The sequence below is a fragment of the Scylla paramamosain genome, chromosome 13 (genome assembly GCF_035594125.1).
Source record: "Scylla paramamosain isolate STU-SP2022 chromosome 13, ASM3559412v1, whole genome shotgun sequence".
NCBI lineage: Eukaryota > Metazoa > Arthropoda > Malacostraca > Decapoda > Portunidae > Scylla > Scylla paramamosain.
This window is the reverse complement of record NC_087163.1, coordinates 20,788,575-20,807,084: the sequence shown is the minus strand read 5'-3', so window position 1 is coordinate 20,807,084 and position 18,510 is coordinate 20,788,575. Positions and strand designations below refer to the sequence as shown.

At 43.9% G+C, this 18,510-nt stretch overlaps 1 protein-coding gene across 1 annotated transcript in view; it reads left to right on the top strand.

Annotated features, from left to right (window-relative positions):
• Positions 1 to 10,113, top strand: part of LOC135106492 (sodium-dependent dopamine transporter-like) — a 45,020-nt gene extending 34,907 nt beyond the window's left edge. Inside the window, exons 8-13 of the mRNA XM_064015540.1 lie at positions 1,188 to 1,291; positions 1,985 to 2,222; positions 2,966 to 3,194; positions 5,298 to 5,398; positions 7,354 to 7,530; positions 8,345 to 10,113. Of these exons, the coding sequence (XP_063871610.1) occupies positions 1,188 to 1,291; positions 1,985 to 2,222; positions 2,966 to 3,194; positions 5,298 to 5,398; positions 7,354 to 7,530; positions 8,345 to 8,464 (969 nt within the window). The 3' untranslated portion in view covers positions 8,465 to 10,113. The remainder of the gene's footprint in view (positions 1 to 1,187; positions 1,292 to 1,984; positions 2,223 to 2,965; positions 3,195 to 5,297; positions 5,399 to 7,353; positions 7,531 to 8,344) is intronic.
• Positions 10,114 to 18,510: the final 8,397 nt, after the last annotated feature.

The following is an 18,510-nucleotide window of genomic DNA, read 5'->3' as shown; positions in this document are numbered from 1 at the left end:
AAGAAAAAAGATGTTTGTTTGTCTAGTCTTTTTTTTTTCTTTGTATGTTTTTTTTTTTTATTTAGTACTTGGGAGTGTGAGAAGTACAAGTATATTAGAAAAGAAAAAAGTATATACGCTACTATTTTTCTTTTTTCTTTTTTTTTCTTTTTTTTGTAGTGCGATTCTCTTTATTAATGATACACGTAAAAAAAATAATTAAAGGTAAAAGATGAACGCTGTTTACCGCCTTCGAATCCATAAAATAAACAGCTGAATAAATAACGAGAAAAAAACTTCAGTAAACAGGTAAAGAAAATACAAACATTCCCCTTCATACCTGTATTACACTCACGCTCACAAACCTCCACTCCCGCACGTAACCACGGAAAGCACAGCAAAGGCGAGCGAATCTGACTGACTGTTTAGGAAAGAACACATCGATTGACCGTGACTGGCTGGAAGGGATGAGCAGTTATCGATCTACTGAAACTGTGAACTCTGCAACTCTACTTTCTCATGCACTGAAGAAAAAAAAAACAGTTTAATCAAGAGTTACCGAATCTATTTAATATTTACTGGGTTTGTTGGGAGTTTGCGCTTCTTACCTGCGAAACACGACAGGTGAGAGGAGCGCAGAAGTTACGGTATCGGTTAACCAAGTCAGTATATTGGAGAGGAACGATTTTCTGTCCACCTGTCCTCGTGTCTGTCTGTCTGCCTTCATGCGCACCTGTCCGTGCAATTAAGTTTCTACCTGACTCAACAGGTGTGGCCCTCAGGTGTGTGTGCTCAACAGGTGAAGCTCAACAGGTAGGGTGAAAGGAAATATTAGAACGATAAGGACGAGTAAGGTGAAAAATGAGCTGGGGAGGAGTAGAATGGAAGAGAAATGAGAACGATGAAAAGGAGAAGGTAGGAAAAGAAGATGAGAAGGATGAAGAGGAGTAAGAGGGAAAGGAAGAAGAGTTCGGATAAAGGGAAGACGAGAACGATAAAGAGGAGTAGGTAATAAGGTGAATGAGAACGATAAAGAGGAGTAATTAGGAACAAAAAGTGAGACGGAAAGTAGGTAAGAAGGGAAAATGAGAACGATAAAATTTAATAGGTTGATGAGAAGGGAAATGATAACGATAAGGAGCCGTAGGAAGAAAATTGAGGTAAAGAGGAAGGGGAGACTATAACAAGTGTGTGTGTTCGTTCAACAGGTGTGGGTGGACGCCGCTACGCAGATCTTTTTCAGTCTGGGTCCAGGGTTCGGTGTCCTCCTCGCCTTCGCCTCCTACAACAAGTTCCACAACAACGTGTACAAGTTAGTGTCGCTTCCTCTAGACTTGTGTTATCTGCTTGTATGTTTGTGTGTGTTTATGTGTGTCTTCTTCCTTGCCCTTCTTTTATCTTTGTTTTGTCTCATCATGCGTGTCTGTTTTCATTCTGATCACATTTATTTGGTTCAATCATCACCTTCAATGCTTAGAATACCAGGTGTTTTCAGGGACAGAGAGAGAATCAGCAATCTGTAAAAGCTTATTCCAATTTCAAACAGTCACCGTCCCCCCCTCAGCCATAGCTTTCCACCAATCTTTACTCACCCTCTGCCAAGTCTACTCCATCCCTTTCCATGCTTAGAATATTGGGTGTTTTCAGAGACAGGGATAAACAGCAGTTAGCGAAAGCTTGTCCCAGAGAAACGACAATTTCAACCCCCTCGCATCCATAACTCACCACCACTCAATCTTTATTTACTTCATCTTTCATCCCTTTCCATGCCTCACTCACTCTTCTACTCCCAATAAATAAGTACATAAAAACACCTGCCTTTCTGTACCTCTCTCCCACACCCCAGAGACGCCATGACTACACGCCTCACCATCTGCAAGCAACCCTTACCCACCTCATCCCTTGCTTTGCCTTACCCCTTAAGTGCCTCGCTCTTTTTACTCTCAATAGATAAATAAATAAAAACACCTGCCTTTCTATACCTCACTGCCTCACTCCACCCCAGAGACGCCATGGCCACGAGCTTGATCAACTGCTGCACGAGTTTTGTCTCCGGCTTCGTCATCTTCTCAGTGCTGGGGTACATGAGCAACAAGAGTGGCAAGCCCATCAACGAGGTGGTGGAGGAGGGGCCCGGCCTGGTGTTCGTGGTGTACCCTGAGGCCATCGCCACCATGCCAGGCTCCACCTTCTGGGCCATCATCTTCTTCATGATGCTCCTCACCCTGGGCCTCGACTCCTCGGTGCGTGTGTGGAGAGGGGGGGTGAGAGGGTGAGGGAGATGCTGACTGATTGTGGAGTGAGTGGGTGATTAATTAATTAGCGTGTTGTAATTAATTAGTTCATTCATTCGTTTATTTTATCCATTCTCGCATTCTGTGATATAGAATGAGGTCATACAGTGCACAGAGAGAGAGAGAGAGAGAGAGAGAGAGAGAGAGAGAGAGAGAGAGAGAGAGAGAGAGAGAGAGAGAGAGAGAGAGAGAGAGAGAGAATTACCTACTTTCAACACATTTCAGCAACAAAAAATCTATATTTTCCGTAAAAAAGAAACTATCACACACTAACCAAAAATCTGCCATAACAAAAAAAAAAAAAAAAAAAAGACCATAAACCTTAAAAAAAAAATCAAAGGCCTCCACTCACATACCCACAACACGAGCACCCAGTCACACCACCACTGGATTGAAGGGAGAGGATGGAGAGTTGAGATGAGTTCGAGGGAAGTGTTGGGACCCCTCCTCCCTTCCCCTCCCCTCCCCACACACACACACACACACACACACACACACACACACACACACACACACACACACACACACACACACACACACCTTGCAGTTTTGTGGGGTCATTCTTTTTAGTTTAATTTGTCCTCCTCACCATTCGTTACGCACCATCACCAACGCCTTGCAGTCCACTCATTCTATTCAACTTGGTTCCTCGTTCCCACCGTCCACTACTCAACCACACCCACGCCTTGCAGTTCGGCGGATCGGAGGCGGTGATCACGGCTCTGAGCGACGAGTTCCCGATCATCGGCAGGAACCGCAAGACCTTCGTGGCCATTCTCTTCTCCGTGGACTTCTTCGTGGGGCTGGCGTGCTGCACCCAGGGCGGCTTCTACGTGTTCACCGTGCTGGACAGATACGCCGCCGGCTATTCCATCCTGTTTGCCGTGTTCTGCGAGGCCATAGCGGTGTCCTGGATCTACGGTGAGAGATATAGGGAGAGAAAGAGCATAGGTGTGTAAGAGACAGTGTGCTTTAGATGGACACACAAGAACAGTAGGTCATGGGAAGGGTGAGGAGGACAGTTTAAGAGAAGGATATACGATGAGAGAGGAGGTGGAAGAGAGAAAGAGAGTGAGAATGAGTGTGTGGATGTGTGTTGTAGAGACTGGTTTAGATAGATGTAAGGACGGTAGATCATAGGAAGGGGGAAAGGAGAGGGCTGTTTAAAAGAAGGATCTGCTGTGAGAGGGGAGGTGGGAGAGAGAGAGAAAGAATGAGAGTGTGGGGAGACAGTGTGCTTTACATAGACGCAAGGACAGTAAGTTATAGGAAGAGTGAGAGATGACAGCTTAAAGAAAGGATATACTGTGATAGGACGGTGGGAGAGAGAAACAGAGTGAAAATGAGTGTGTGGATGTGTGTTGGAAATAGTGTGGTTTAGATGGACACCAGGACAATAGTTCATAAGGAGAGGAGAGCTTAAGGGAAGGAACTCAAAATCAATAGACGAATTAATCATGTATATACCGTAAGTGAGAGAGTGTGTGTGTGTTGTGTCTGTATGTGTGTGTGAGGGGGAGGAGACAGTGTGGTTTAGACGAATACACAATAATAATATTTCATAGGAAGGGTGAGGACAGGAGAGAGGAAGCTTAAGGGAAGGAACAGAAAAAGAATAGAGAAGACAACTCAGATTTTAAGCAAGGAAGATCTCTTCTTTCTTCTCTCCCTCTTCCTCTACTTCCTTCAAGAAAAAAAAGGTGTTTCAGAATTTCCATTACATCGAAAATAAAAAGAGAGAAAAGAAAGTCCAGAGAGAGAGAGAGAGAGAGAGAGAGAGAGAGAGAGAGAGAGAGAGAGAGAGAGAGAGAGAGAGAGTAATGGCGCGGCGGGTTTAGGGGAGTGACACATGGGGAGGAGGAGGACGGAAGGGGGAAGGGAGGCAGGGGTTAGGTCTGCTGGGGTAATATGAGCAAAATAATGGCGCCCACCTCCCTCAGACCTCCGTCATTAAGTAGTTTATAAAGGAACCTTTCGGCATACAGAGGGTGCGAGGACGGGAGGGTGAGAGTGGGCGCCAGGGAGAGTCAGGGCATTAGTAAGGGAGAGAGTTAGGTTGGGTTAGGGAGAGAAGGGGTCACTGTAGTAGCCTTATTTCTTCCCCCTAAGCTTTCCCTGTGGTACTTTTCCTCTGTGTATGTGCGTGTGTGTGTGTGAGGGGAGGGGCGGCGGATGCAAGGCAGGGAGTTATAATGGGCATGGCTGTAGTTCCGTAATGAATGGAGGTGCCTCGGTCCATTGTGGTGTGTTGGGTTTGGTAGTGTGTTGGCTGGCTGCTTGGAATGTTGCTTAGTTGGTTCTTTTGGTGGTTTGTTAGTGCAGTTTGTAGTTAGTTAGTTATTCAGTCGTTTAATTATTTTTTTAGATTGTCGGTTAAAGGATTAGTTAGTTATTTAGGTTATGTTGTGGGTCGGTTATTTAGTCATTTAGGTATGCAGTTTGTTATTCAGTTTAGTTATATAGTCAGCCAGTTAGTCACTTATTTAATTATGCAAGGTCATTTAGTTATGGAATGAGTCAGTCAGTCGGTCATGTTGTCATGCAATAAGTCACCAGTTAAGTCATTTTCTTACACAGTCAGTTACTCATTTAGTTAATCAATCACTCAACCATCCCGTCAGTGAATCAATCAGCGGGTCATTTCCCCAGACAACCAGGCAACCAATCAATCCCCACATCACTCACCAATCCACTCAACCAATCACACCCCCACAAAAAAAAAAAAAAAACACTTAATCACTAAACCACTCATTAACTAAACCAATCGAGACAATCAGCCAGTCAGTCACTACATCACTCATAAACCCACTCAACCGATCACTCATATACCCACTCACTCATTAAACCACCCATTAACTAAACCAATCCCAAGAGCACACAGCATCCACGCCACCATGCACTCTCGCCAGTTAGGTGTACCGGAGCCTTACCTGAGCTTTATTAGAGCCCCGTGGAGACCTGGTGATAGTAACAATGCAGCGTGTAGAGGATGTGCCCGTGTAACAAAGCCTCGCCCTCCCGCAGGCATCGACCGGCTGAGAGATGATATTCGGGAGATGATTGGCTTCGCTCCGGGTGTCTACTGGAGAACCTGCCTCAAGTTCTTCGCTCCGGCATTCATCGGGGTGAGTTGTGGGAGTGGCTGGTGTAGTTCCTCATTCATTCACTCGCTCACTCATTCGTTTTTTTTTTTTTTTCCTCTCGCTTGTGGTTGTGGCCTATTTGGTTCTTCATTCATTTATTTACTTTTTTTTTCTCCTTCATTTTTTTCTTTTTCTTGTCTTCCGTTGTGTGTTCTTTCGTTTTCCTCTCGTTCGTTTATTTATTTTTTTTTCTGTCGTGTCGTTTTTTTTCTGCTCATTTGTTCCTTTCAGTCTTCTTCTTTTATTGTTTCCGTTCTTTATTCATTTGTTTCTTCTTTTCTCACCTTACACCCATTTGTCTATTCCTTATCTTTTTTTTTTTCCTCCTTGTCATCTGTTCCTGGCCGTATTTCTTTCTTATTATCTTCCTTTTTTTCTTCCATTGCATCCTTTCGCTGTTCATTGTTTCATACCTTCTTTGGTTAATCAGCTAATAATTAATCCATTCATTCATTCATTAAGTAAGTAAGTAATGTCTTTCTTGTATGGATTCTTGATTCATTCGTCTATACTTATATTCGTAAATTCATTCATTCATTCATCTATGCATTTATCAGTTCCTATATTATCTCATCTTTCATCATTTCATTCATTCACTCTTTCACAAACATTACGTTCCCAAGAAAATTTCAGTCTTCAGACAAAAAAAATGGGAAAACTATTGACTAAAAAAATTAATACATGTCACAAAAAGGAAAAAAAATCGGACAACAGAGTCCTCGTTTAGAAAATCCCTGAATCTAAACAGAACTCACTGCCTCTTTCTCTTCTTCTCTCTGGTTACTTATGATTCTCCCTTCTTACATCCATTGATTTCCCTCATCTATCCCTATTTATCCTTCCACCTTTTCCTTATCACTTCACACTCCATATGTCCCCTTATCCTCTCCCCCCCAAGCCCACTCTTTCATCTTCTTTATCTTTACGTCTTTTACCTCTTTTATCATCTCCCTACTTATATCTCACCCGCTAGTGTCTCCCTTTTTCCCTTTACCACCTCCCTCACTCCATTCTCGTCCCTTTGTTGTCTATTAAGAAGAATTATTACTCCCATTCAGTCTCAAAATTTATTGTAAGTATTTATCAAGACCAAATTTACACCCTTCTTATTGTCTGCGTTGATCGGTCGCTGGAGGGTCGCAAGGATTGATAATGGAGGTGGTTTTATGGGTTTTTTGGTTGGTTTGTTGTGTCTTCTGCTTTTTGTATAGTTTTGGTGTTAATCTTTAGAACATTGCCTTCCCAAAACTGTGGTTAGATTTTCTCCTCATGTCTCTACTTTTCTTTTCTTTTCTACGTCATCTTGGAGTTTATGACAGAGTTATTGTATGTGCAGTGTGTAGCTGACTGTTGGTTATTTAAAATATTTCTCTCCCAGTTTGATGTTAGCTTTAATTTCATATATCTTCATTTTTTTTTTTTATTTGTTTTGGGATCACTGCCTTTCTAAAACTGTTGCTAGTCTTTCTCTTCATATTTCTCATTTTCTCCTTTCTTTTCGGCGTCTCTTTGGTGCCTCTGACATGAATTTGTTGCATGCATCATGTGTAGCCATGCTTGAAATGTAATTATTTAAGAGCATTCCTTTTCCAATCAGACTTTAATTTCATATACCTTCATTTTTTTTTCATGATTTGGGATCCACGTTTGTTCTAATCAGCACCTTCAGTACTTAAGTGAGGAATAGGTTAGTGTATCTTTAGGCCCGATGCACACTATAGGGACGGCCACACTCACGTCACTGTCCAGTCACATGAATATCAACAATGGGGCCGTGAGCGCCAGTGTGAATGCTTCCATTGAAATGCGTGTAATAATATGTGACTGGACCGTGAGCGGACTATGTGTGACTTGAGCGTGACCGTCCCTATAGTGCGCATCGACCTTTAGTCTTACCTGTGCCCCTGCCTCTGATCGCCACCCCCCTGTGCCCTCAGGTGATCATCGTGTATGGCCTGATCGCCTACAAGCCGCTGTCCGCCGACGACCCTGAGAAGTACCCGTGGTGGACTGACCTGATCGGCTGGGTCATGGCCGGCTCCTCCATGATCATGATTCCCTTCGTCGCCATCTACAAGATCATCAAAGTCCCCGGACCCGCCTCCTTCCCGCAGGTGTGTTGGAATAGACATCGTTATCGTAACGTGCATTATTCTTTTCATGCCTACGATTCATCAAGCGGGCGCGCGCGCGCACACACACACACACACACACACACACACACACACACACACACACACACACACACACACACACACACACACACACACACACACACACACACACACACACTCGGCTTCCCTTAGTCTCCCTACCGTCTCCTCCTCAATCCCTCCTCCCTCTGCCCTTCCTCCCCGTCGGAAGCTTTCATCCCGTGGGAAGAACAAGTGAGTGCTTCAAGGGCATGCGGCTGCCAGGAGACAGTCACTAACTTTTTTTGGCTGAACACTAGACGGTGACCCTGATGGATGGTATCAAGGAAATGAGAGCGATGATTTGAAATATTCCTTTATGTACTGTACTGTAGTTTTTATGAAGTTCCGATAGCTTATTTGAGTAGACGATGGCAAGGTATGAAGGACACTGTTTTGATAGTTCTTTTATGTACTGTATTGATTGAAGTTCTTTTTATGAGATTTTGATGATTTGCTTGAGTAGAATAGACGGCACAAGAATCTTAAAACTTAGACCTAATACCTGTTCTCATGGATGCTGGGATTTTGCTGTCATTTCATTTCCCGGCAAAGCTGCAGCATCCCCGATACATTCATACTTAAGCCTCTCTTTAGTTCATTTTTAGTTTCACAGATCCAGTTGCTGATTGATTTCTGTTCCTCGTGCATGTCCTGTTCTCTTCATAATCTTGTATCATGTTTCCCTTTCTCTCCCTGTCCTCCTCATAATCTTGCATCTCCGTTTCTTTCCCAGCGCATCAAGACGCTGACAATCCCGTGGAGGGACCAGCAGGTGTCTGTGGGCAATGGCGTCAGGTCGGAGGCTAACCAGATCATGCTAAACTCAGACACGCCGGCCCCTGACCAAGTGTAGGGCGCCGCACCACACTACACACAACACAACACAACACACACACACACACACTACACACTCCTCGTCCTGTGTATCTCGACGAAGCAATCCATGACACTCCCCACACTGCACTACACTCTCCCGTAAGTTTAGGACACCACACACCACACCCTTGCCTCCCAACACCATTTAGACCACACCCTTCTTTCTCCTTGATGGCAAGCAGTGTCCCATCAGGCTATACACACCTGGTGGCCACATCTGCTCGCCCACACCTGGTCGTCGCACCCTACCCTCTCATCACCCACCATATCAAACCTGGAAAGCGTGTGTGTGTGTGCCGTCAGCGCCAAGCAGCCTCCAGGATCAGCAGCAGCGCATATACAGCAGCGTCTCGAAGGTTTTGACAGCAGAATTCAACTAACACCACCTTGAGTCGTGCCCCTGTTGCCACCTTAGGACTAACCAGTGGGAGTGAAGTTTGATTGGGTTCCTGTAAGGTGTACTGACTCGTGGGAAGAAGGATGAGTTGCTGTGTAGCCCTTGCGAGTGGATTCTCAAGTCATAGGACACGTTTATATGTGCGTTAAGTGTCACTAGTTCTATCCCGGTAACAGTGTAATTGGTAGTGTAGAGGGTGTAGCTATGGCCTCCTCCCCCTAACCTCCTCTCCCTGTGTGATGTGTAGTGTGTAGTCAAGGTGTAGTTGTTTCTGCTCTAGTAGTTCTTTCCTTTGACTAATATCGTAATGCAAATATCTATTCCGACTGTGTGGAATTGAAAAGCACTGGATTCGTGGTGTGGTTTTCAGGATTCGCTCTGTTGTTCGTGGGACGTTTTGAAAAAGCAACGAAGCATATTTTATCACTTTGAGGAGAATAGATGTGATTGAAAAGCACTCCATTCGTGATGGTTTTCCAGGACTCGCTTTGGTGTTTGTGGGACGTTTGGAAGAGGCAACGAAGCAAATTTTATCACTTGGAGAGGAGATACGATTAGTTCCGTACATCGCCAGTTGGTTTGACGCTGCTGAGTAAAACTTTCTATGTCCTACAGTAAGATTTGTTAAGCGAGCGAAGTGACGCTCCCGTGAACTGGCCGTGACGAGGAGAGGAATTTAAGAGACGAGGGAGTGAAATAGAGCGTGGCAGGGATGTGAGGAAAGTAAGGTTGTCTGTGTTGCGTTTCGAGAATCATGTGTCAGGGTGTTGTGTTGGGAGAGGATGGAAAGGTGAGGCGTGTTCAAAGGAAGTGTTAGGGAATCGAAGGAAGGAGGAAGAAGAATGGCAAAGTAAGGGACGTTCTTGGTCATTCACTTCAATTTAGTTTCTTGTTCTCATCGCTCATTACTGTTTTTTTTTTTTCTGTCGAGGAACGATGCGTTTTTCCTCGTGTTCTTTTATACTATAGTTTCCTTATATTTTTTCAGTCTTATGACTTCGTTTAGTTTTATGTAATGCATTTGTTCAGTGCGATAGTAATTTATTCACTCTCTCCGGGCCGTCGAGAATTAAATGTATGAATCGTGAAGTCCTGCACGTGAGCCGCTCGCCTCAGTGTGCGCGACCCAGCAAAAGACACAATAGTAACTCCATTGTAGCCTCTAGTCTGTAATGTTAGTGCGTCATTGCAAGATAAGAAACTAAAAAAAAAAAAAAAAAAAAAAAAGATTGATTAGTAATGTTCCCAGGTCTGACTAGTGGTGTGTGTGTTCGCGTAAGTAATACCGTAAAATAGTGTAGTCTTGGTGTTAGGATATTAAGTAGTTCAGTAGTTTGAAAGCGATACTCTGTCAGTGTTCCTGTCGCCGCCGTGAGAAGGAAATCGTCATGTTTTCCTCTCCTCATAAAAATCTGTTGGTGTTCTGCGCACTTCGCTGCGATACAGTCGCTTCATTTATACAATACCTTCGAAATTATCTAATACACCAGAGAAAACAGTGCCATAAAGCTAATTAACGAGATAGCAGCAGTTTGGCTTACGCAGTTACACATCGCGGCGGTGCCAGACGCTCAGAGACGCACAGAGATCACGTTCTCGCGGCGTGTTTTCCTTGCAGTTAGTCGTAAAGTTTAGTGGTTCTCCAGGAGCGAACACACACGAGTATTGCGACAGTGATACGTGTTCGTGCATCATCAGTGCTGCTAGGTGTCGTGACGTAGAACCTTCAACTGTAATCCAGATGTAGTGTTAGCGCTAAGAACTAGATATTAATCACGTAAACTACAGTAGATTATCATACTGATGTCCATACATATTTATACGAGATCTTGTATTTTTTCACGGTTTGGCTCACTCTCTGCCTGACGGCGTAGCTGTAGCGTGTACCGTAGCGTGCGTGACTAGCGTGTCGTGGTGTATTTATTAATCTGTACCTGTATATAGCATTAGGGGATAAGCGGTAGTGTTATTCAAGTGTTAGAGTTAAAAGGAGAGTCGCAAGGGTGAGGTGAAGTGGAGGCGCAGAGGTGAACAGCAGGAAGGGAAAGGTTGAGGAGGGAAGGTCGTGATGTCCTGCAAGGAGACGCCCACCTACGCGTGAAGAAGACTGTGCAGGCCGGTCCCGTGCAGTCTGGGTATTATTATTATTATTATTATTATTATTATTATTATTATTATTATTATTATTATTATTATCATCATCATCATCATCATCAATAGAACGACGGCCGATATTGCTGTGACGACTATTATTTCAATTTTTCTCAACTACTATTATTCCTCCTCCTCAACTACTACTACTACTACTGCTACTACTACTACTACTACTATTACTACTACTATTACCTCAAATATTGTAAAACAGCAGGTAATTCTCGAGAGGGAGTGAACGTAGCCCGTCCTCGGTGCAGGAGCAGAAGCGCAAGTCTCGTCGCGGCTTCGCCTTCCAGATTTGAGGAGAGATCATCACGCCGCGCCGTTCGTGTATCTTAATTTCTTTAGTTGATTCACAGACCTCAGTTATTTTTCGTAAGGGAACGCTGGTGTTCGTGAAGTGCGCGTGCATGAGAAAGAGACAGAGGTATCCTGGTCCTTGTGAGATGAGGTGCGTCGCGGCGCTGGTGTGTGTGTACAGGCTGCGTCCTGGGGCTGCGTGGGGGCTGGTGGTCACCGGGACACGCGGCCACGTCCTTGAATCACACGGCTCACCAAGACCACTCCGGGGCGGCCTGCACGTCCCCGGGGGGCTTACCAAACGGAATCCAAGTGCTTGCCTAAGTGTTGGCGGACGTTAAACAGTGCTTATAAATGTCGGAAGCGTGTAAAGTAGTAGGTAGTAGAAGTTGTATAAGAATCTATACGAGTATATCAGCGATTCTACGTGTCTTGTACAGTGTGGTTCCCCGCTTCCGTTCCTCCGTCGGCGTCCGCAGCTCACGAAGGATTTTTATCAGTTGTGGAAGCGTCGCGTGGTGGCGCCGCGCTGCTTGTGTTGTTAGCTTAGCCTCGTGTTGGAGTCAGCGTTGCGTGATGTTGCTCCCTCCACCTGTCAGGCTGGCGGGAGAGTGGACAACCTGCGCAGGTGTCTCAGGGCGCGCCAGCCAGCCAGTGGCGCGGCCCAGGGTGCTCCGAGAGAACTATTAGTTGTTTGTGTGTGTGTGTGTGTGTGTGTGTGTGTGTGTGTGTGCGAAAGAGAGAGAGAGTGAGGTTGTTTGAAATTATATACAGTGTTCTACAGTTGTTCTCGTTGACAGATCTTGTTTTTGGAGATATATAGCGTTCTGGGAGTCAGTTTCCGTGGTGAGGGAGGAGAGGTGGTGGTGGTGGTGGTGGTGGTAGAGGTAGTGCAGCTTTGGGAATGTATGCACCACCACCTCCACCACCACCACCACCACAACCATCGCCTGCCCTCACCCCGCAGAGCCACCCCGGACTCGGCCATGCTAGCGTGTTAGTCCACTAGGTTTAGCTTGAACTGGTACAAACAAAGCCTTGATCAGTAGGCCCTCGCCGCCGTAGCGCAGCGGAGGCCTAGCAGCAGCCATATCGAAGGGGTTTGTTACGTGCCACGCTACCACGATGCCATGCCGCCCACGCCCTCTGCTGGGAGCCTCCGCCGCGGCCACGATCTCAAAAGAAACAAAATATAAACACCCATTATAATATTGAACACTTAAATATGAGACATTCACGATGGCTGCCTCCGTGCCCCCAAGTCTGATGGTGTAGGGCGTACCTGAGGGCGGCACGGGGAGGGCTGAGCGCTTCCTGAGGGTGCGGGAGCCTGGCGCCGTGGTGGTGTTCCTTGATGTCGTGTGGAGGCGAGTGAGAGGCGCCGCTGGCCAGGCCCTCGCCGCCCCTGCGTCAGGCGGGCCAGGCCTCCTCCCTCCTGCTGGATTATAGGTAGTGTGAGTGTGTGTTCGCGTGTGCGTGTGCGTGTCAGAAAACCTCTGTACGCATCTCTCCCTTCTGTCTTAGGAATTAACTAATATTTGAGCTTAAAACTGTTTACGGATATCCAGTTTGTATCGTATTTTCTCCAGACACACTAACCTTCGCACTGTCTTACTCCGAACTTGACACTTCATCAATGTAACCCACTTCCCTGCATCCTGAATCCAAATCAAACTTATTAGGCGACTTTATTGTCACACTTCATCGATTTATTCCTCTCACCTCCCTTCTGTTCCTCAAACCAAAGCCGAATCAAACTCTGTAATCGACTTATGAGCTTAGGAAGACTCATCCACACTTTACTGTAGTGCCCCACATTGACCACATCGAGGGCGTGCGTGCCATACATTCCTCCCTTCAGTACCAGAGCATAAGGTCGAAAAGAGCATATCCTTAACATGGGGTTAGTGTAAGTAAATATACAAGAGAAACACGGATTCTGTAACTCTTAGTGTCTCATTGTTTCCAAGCCTCGTCCCCTCTTCCTGTCCTCTTCTCCCCTCCCTCCCCCGCAGTACGTGTCAAGAGGCATCACTGTCCTGTCAGTTCACATTCGTTTCGTGCTTGTCCGTCAAATAAACCTCACATTACTACCTCGAGTTTTATTGTCATCGATGATTGGCGGTAGATTTTTTTTCTTGTTTTTTTTTCATTGTTATTACTTTTTTTTGTGTTATTGTTCTTCCTTGTTTTCTTGTTCTTTGAAAATTGTCTCTTCCTCCTCCTTCTCCTCCTCTTCCTCCTCCTTGCCTTCTTCTCTTCTCTTCTCTCTTTCTTTCTTTCTTTCTTTCTTCCTTCCTTCCTTCCTTCGTTTTCACAAAGAGGAAGCCGACCGAAGGGTACAAAAATGGAGAATGAGAAACGTAAAGAATAATAATAATAAAAAAAAAAAACTAATTTGCCGCTTCTCCAATAAAAAAAGAAATAATAATAAATAAACTGCCAGGGTCATGTCAGTGCAAAAAAACAAGGTCATACGGCGCCACATAAGGTTATGATTAACTGATTCAATGGTTCCTGGTCCATCCAATAATAAGGTCACGTGGAAAAAGGTAAGGGGGACGAGTAATTGGTTGACTGATTGCTTTTTCTTTTTTTCCCTTTTTTTTTGCGCCTCGTCTACAGTCTGTGTGTGTGTGTGTGTGTGTGTGTGTGTGTGTGTGTGTGTGTGTGTGTGTGTTCGTAACTATTCTTCTCTTTCCTTCTCTTCTTGTCTTTCTATTTTGTTCTTGTTTCCTATTCCCCCTTCTCCCTGTTTCTCTCCTTTCCTTTCGTTGAGTTGCAACGAGATCACGTGGCGCGGGTCAGGGTTATGCTAAAGCGCTGCCTCTCCCACTGATGAATTACGGTGTGTCACGTTCAAACTCACATTTTTTCAGCGAATTACTAAGCTGCTAAATTATCTGGTCATTGCTACTGCTACCACTATCGCACTATCTTCACTAATGCATTGGTTGTGGGAAGAGATATACTGATAGCTATGATATCATCCTAAGTACATTTGCACAACTCCTTTTTTTTTTTATAATTCACATAAAAGTTATCATATTATCAAAGATCATATTGGTATCTTTTATATACATATCATAATGTTAGTGTTTATCTAGATATTTGATAAAGATAAGATCATTCTTCATCTAATGGGCTTTTTGCTTATCGGTTTCACGAATATAAAAGTCTGCCAATGAAAAGAAAAAAAAAATATCCGTTTTCTATAATGTTGCACTCTCCTCTGCAGCGCACCTGAGAGAGAAAGAACATGGAGACTTTTGGAGTGTCTGTGTTAATCATTACGTATTTATATAATGTTGAAGGAAAAGTAACTATAGATACTGATTTTTCTATTGTTCTTCCTTTTTTTTTATATTTAGTTGCAGCCTCCTTGTTTTTCACACTATTATTTTTTTCTGCAATGTCCAATCAAGGTTTCATGGATTACTCACGCTACTTATAATCACCTGCGTCATCAGCTTCATCTAAGACAGAGAGAGAGAGAGAGAGAGAGAGAGAGAGAGAGAGAGAGAGAGAGAGAGAGAGAGAGAGAGAGAGAGACGTGACTGTTCAAGCATGTCACATTTTTAGAACTGATGTCATTCTTATCGATAAGTTGATGAAAGGAACACACTGACTCTCTCTCTCTCTCTCTCTCTCTCTCTCTCTCTCTCTCTCTCTCTCTCTCTCTCTCTCTCTCTCTCTCTCTCTCTTAGATCTGATCAGTCCATCTTTCCTTTTTACATTCTTAAGGAGGATTTTCGATGGTCTCCTTGATAGCGTCCTTTGTGATCGCCTTTACCTGAGTGTCTTTCCGTATATACAAGAAATTACAGTGAATTATATTAGGTAAATAAGGTGTACAGGTAATGCGCCTTTAACCCTTTCATTGTATATAGTAAATCTTCGTATTCATAAAAGCATAAAAACGTGAAGAACCATCAGCCCTACAAGTGGCGGTCCTATAAAACATGACTACCTGTTTCTACCAATCATCCTCTTTGTTTTCCCACCATGACTGTTTTCAAGGGCCACAGAGATGATTAGTCGCATTCTTATGTTTTGTTTTGTTTTCTACTAAAGATGCAGATTCCTTGTGAAACTGTAATTGCAATCTTGAAAACGTCCCTAGAAATCACAGTAACTCAGTAGCTCCACTCACAGCCTGTTGAAGTGGTTGCGATCCTTGTGGAACGCTCCTTTTTGGACTCTTCTTTGATAAACTCTCATTTATTAAACACCATCTTGTTAAACACGCACTTGTTAAACTCTTCTTTGTTAAGCACCCTGAGATTCTTGTTAAATTCTTCCCTGTTAAACCACCCATGTTAAACCACGTTGTTAAACCTCGTAAATATTCCTTGGAAACTCCAATAACCTTCATTATAAACAGTTAAGACATCGAAATCCGTGTTAAACCAGACACACACACACACACACACACACACACACACACACACACACACATACTTAAAGAAAAAGACGAGAAGAGATGGTGGATGGTTCAGAAATAGCGACATTTGGTGAATAATCGGGTCATGGCGCCCGGACAGATAGACAGAGAGGTAGACAGGCAGATGAAGGAGTGTAGGGCTGGGCTGGTGAAGGTTGGAGAGGATGGAGATCAGTGATAGGAGAGATAAGGTGCTTTAGTGTAACAGGTAAGATTCAGGTAACCCACAGTAATGGATTCTTGAAGGGTGATCTCAGGTGGGGTGTGTGCGTCTCTCTCTCTCTCTCTCTCTCTCTCTCTCTCTCTCTCTCTCTCTCTCTCTCTCTCTCTCTCTCTCTCTCTCTCTCTCTCTATGACTGGCAGGCGTGAAGTGTCCTGTCAAAGTTTGTCGTAATGGTGTTTCCATTAATTGATAATGGAAAGTTATCATTATTATGTTAGTAGTAGTAGTAGTAGCAGTAGTAGTAATAGTAGTAGTAGTAGTAGTAGTAGTTGTAGTAGTAGTAGTATAATTATCACTAGTCTTATTAATGTCATTTTTTTTATCACCTCATACAGCCAGCTATTCCATCAATTTTCAATGCTTATCATATAACATTTTCTAAGCTTCCCTCTCACTGACCAGGAAAGAAAACCACCACAAAAATCATTAAATATTTGGGAAATACTTCACTAGAACTAATCATCTTTTAGGTCACGTCTCTCTATCACATCACTGCGGAAACATGTCATTGCATATACCCTCAGTATCTCAACCAATCACCGAGAAGGAAATGTGGAAGTGATTATGATTGGTTGATAAAGACAGAAGGCGAGGAACATGTGTGTGTGTGTGTGTGTGTGTGTGTGTGTGTGTGTCTGTGTGTGTGTGTGTGTGTGTGTGTGTGTGTGTATGTGTGTGTGTATGTGTGTGTGTGTGTGTGTGTGTGTGTGTGTCATATCTACACAGTAACTCACTTAGCGATAAGGATGCTGGGCAGTGACAGTGTCTCTGATAACGTGAGGGAAAGAGGAATGGAAGAAGAAAAGAAGAGAGGAGGAAGAGGAAATGTCGGATATGTTTTTTTCCTTTTTTTTTTTTTCTCTATTAAGTGAAGGATTGTGTAGTTTTGTTAGAAGGCTTGTGGTGAATTCTGATGGTGGTGATCGTGGTGGTGGTGGAAAGGTGGAAGAGTGATGGTGGAGAGAAAAGGGTGAAAGTGGTGATTGTTGTTGTAAAGATGGTGGTGGTGGTGGTGGTGTTGAAATGAGAGTAAAGTGTTGCCGTAGGAATGAATGATAGTTTTGATCCTCTATATCATTTTTTTTTCTTTTCCTTGCCTATCAGTAACGCCACTATTTTTTTTCTCTCTCTCACTCTTTCTTACCTCCTCTTTTTTTTTTTCTCCCTCGTTCTCACCTTCATGAAACAAAACAATAACAATAACAACAAAAATAGACAAAAACTATACAGAGTATGCAGCCATTCATTCCTGCACGTTACTTCACCACACACACACACACACACACACACGAAGGTTACCGGAAAGCTGTACAGACTATACACGCAGTTTATGCAATTTTTTTTTCCGCTGTTTTTCATTCACTTTACCTGGTTGAGGCGAAACCACGCAATACTTGGATGATTGAGGTTCCGCAAGAGGTGTTCTCAGGCGCGGGAGGAGGAGGAGGAGGAGGAGGAGGAGGAGGAGGAATGGTATACAACAGGTGGTGTATCTTTCTTATCATAATCCCTGCAATCCTTTTCTTCATTAATGGCGATCAAGACACTCACCTGTGGGATGAAAAAAAAAAAAAAACAGGTGTAGCTTGAGTCTCGCCATTAGTTTGCCTTCGTCAGCAGGAATCCCTGGATGTGTTGCAAGGGTGAAGGTAGCGGTGGTGGTCGTGGGTGAGTGCATGAATGAATGAATGAGTCGAGTGTATAATGGTATGAAATGACCGACTCACTGACTCACTGACTGACTGACTGACAAGGTAACTGAACGAAAATAACATAATGATCAACAATGATAAGGAAATACGACTGATGGTACGTGCTGCGCTTGCCAGAGAGAACACATACATACACTCACTCTCTCCCCCTCTTTCTCTCTCACACACACACACACACACACACACTCAAGGTCACTATACAATCTTAATAGTTCATAGCACTGATAATCAAGTCCACCGTGCCTCTCTCCACCTCTCTCCACCTTCCACTTGCTCACCTCCTCTCCTCCTTATCTCGATATGGTGGTCTTGTGTACTGCTATTAAAGGGGCTGAGTGGAGAAGCTTCAAAGAGGCTCACATCTTGTGCTCAGTGGCTCTGGGTGGGTCTGTGTGTCGGTGTGTGGGTGAAGTTATGAATGAGGGTCACAGGTTAATGAGTGAGGTGAGTAGGGAGCCTCAGGAATTAATGAAGGAAGCTGTGTAAGGAGTGACTGGGTTATGGATGAGATTATTGGTTTTAGATCTAGGTTAAGATGTCAAGTAAAATGAATTAAGGTTAGCTAGTAGGTTTTTCTTTTTATTGTTATCTATTGGGTGATTTTTGTTTGGTGGCTGGATTGCTTACTGACTCACTGACTGACTGACTGAATGAATGACTAAGTGATTGCTTTGGAATTAGATTAAGTTGGAATAGAATTTAAGGTCATATTCGGGGATTATCGATAACTATTTTTTTTATCTTAAATTCGTGACCTTTAAAATTTTTGATATATTCAATGTTTTTTTACTGA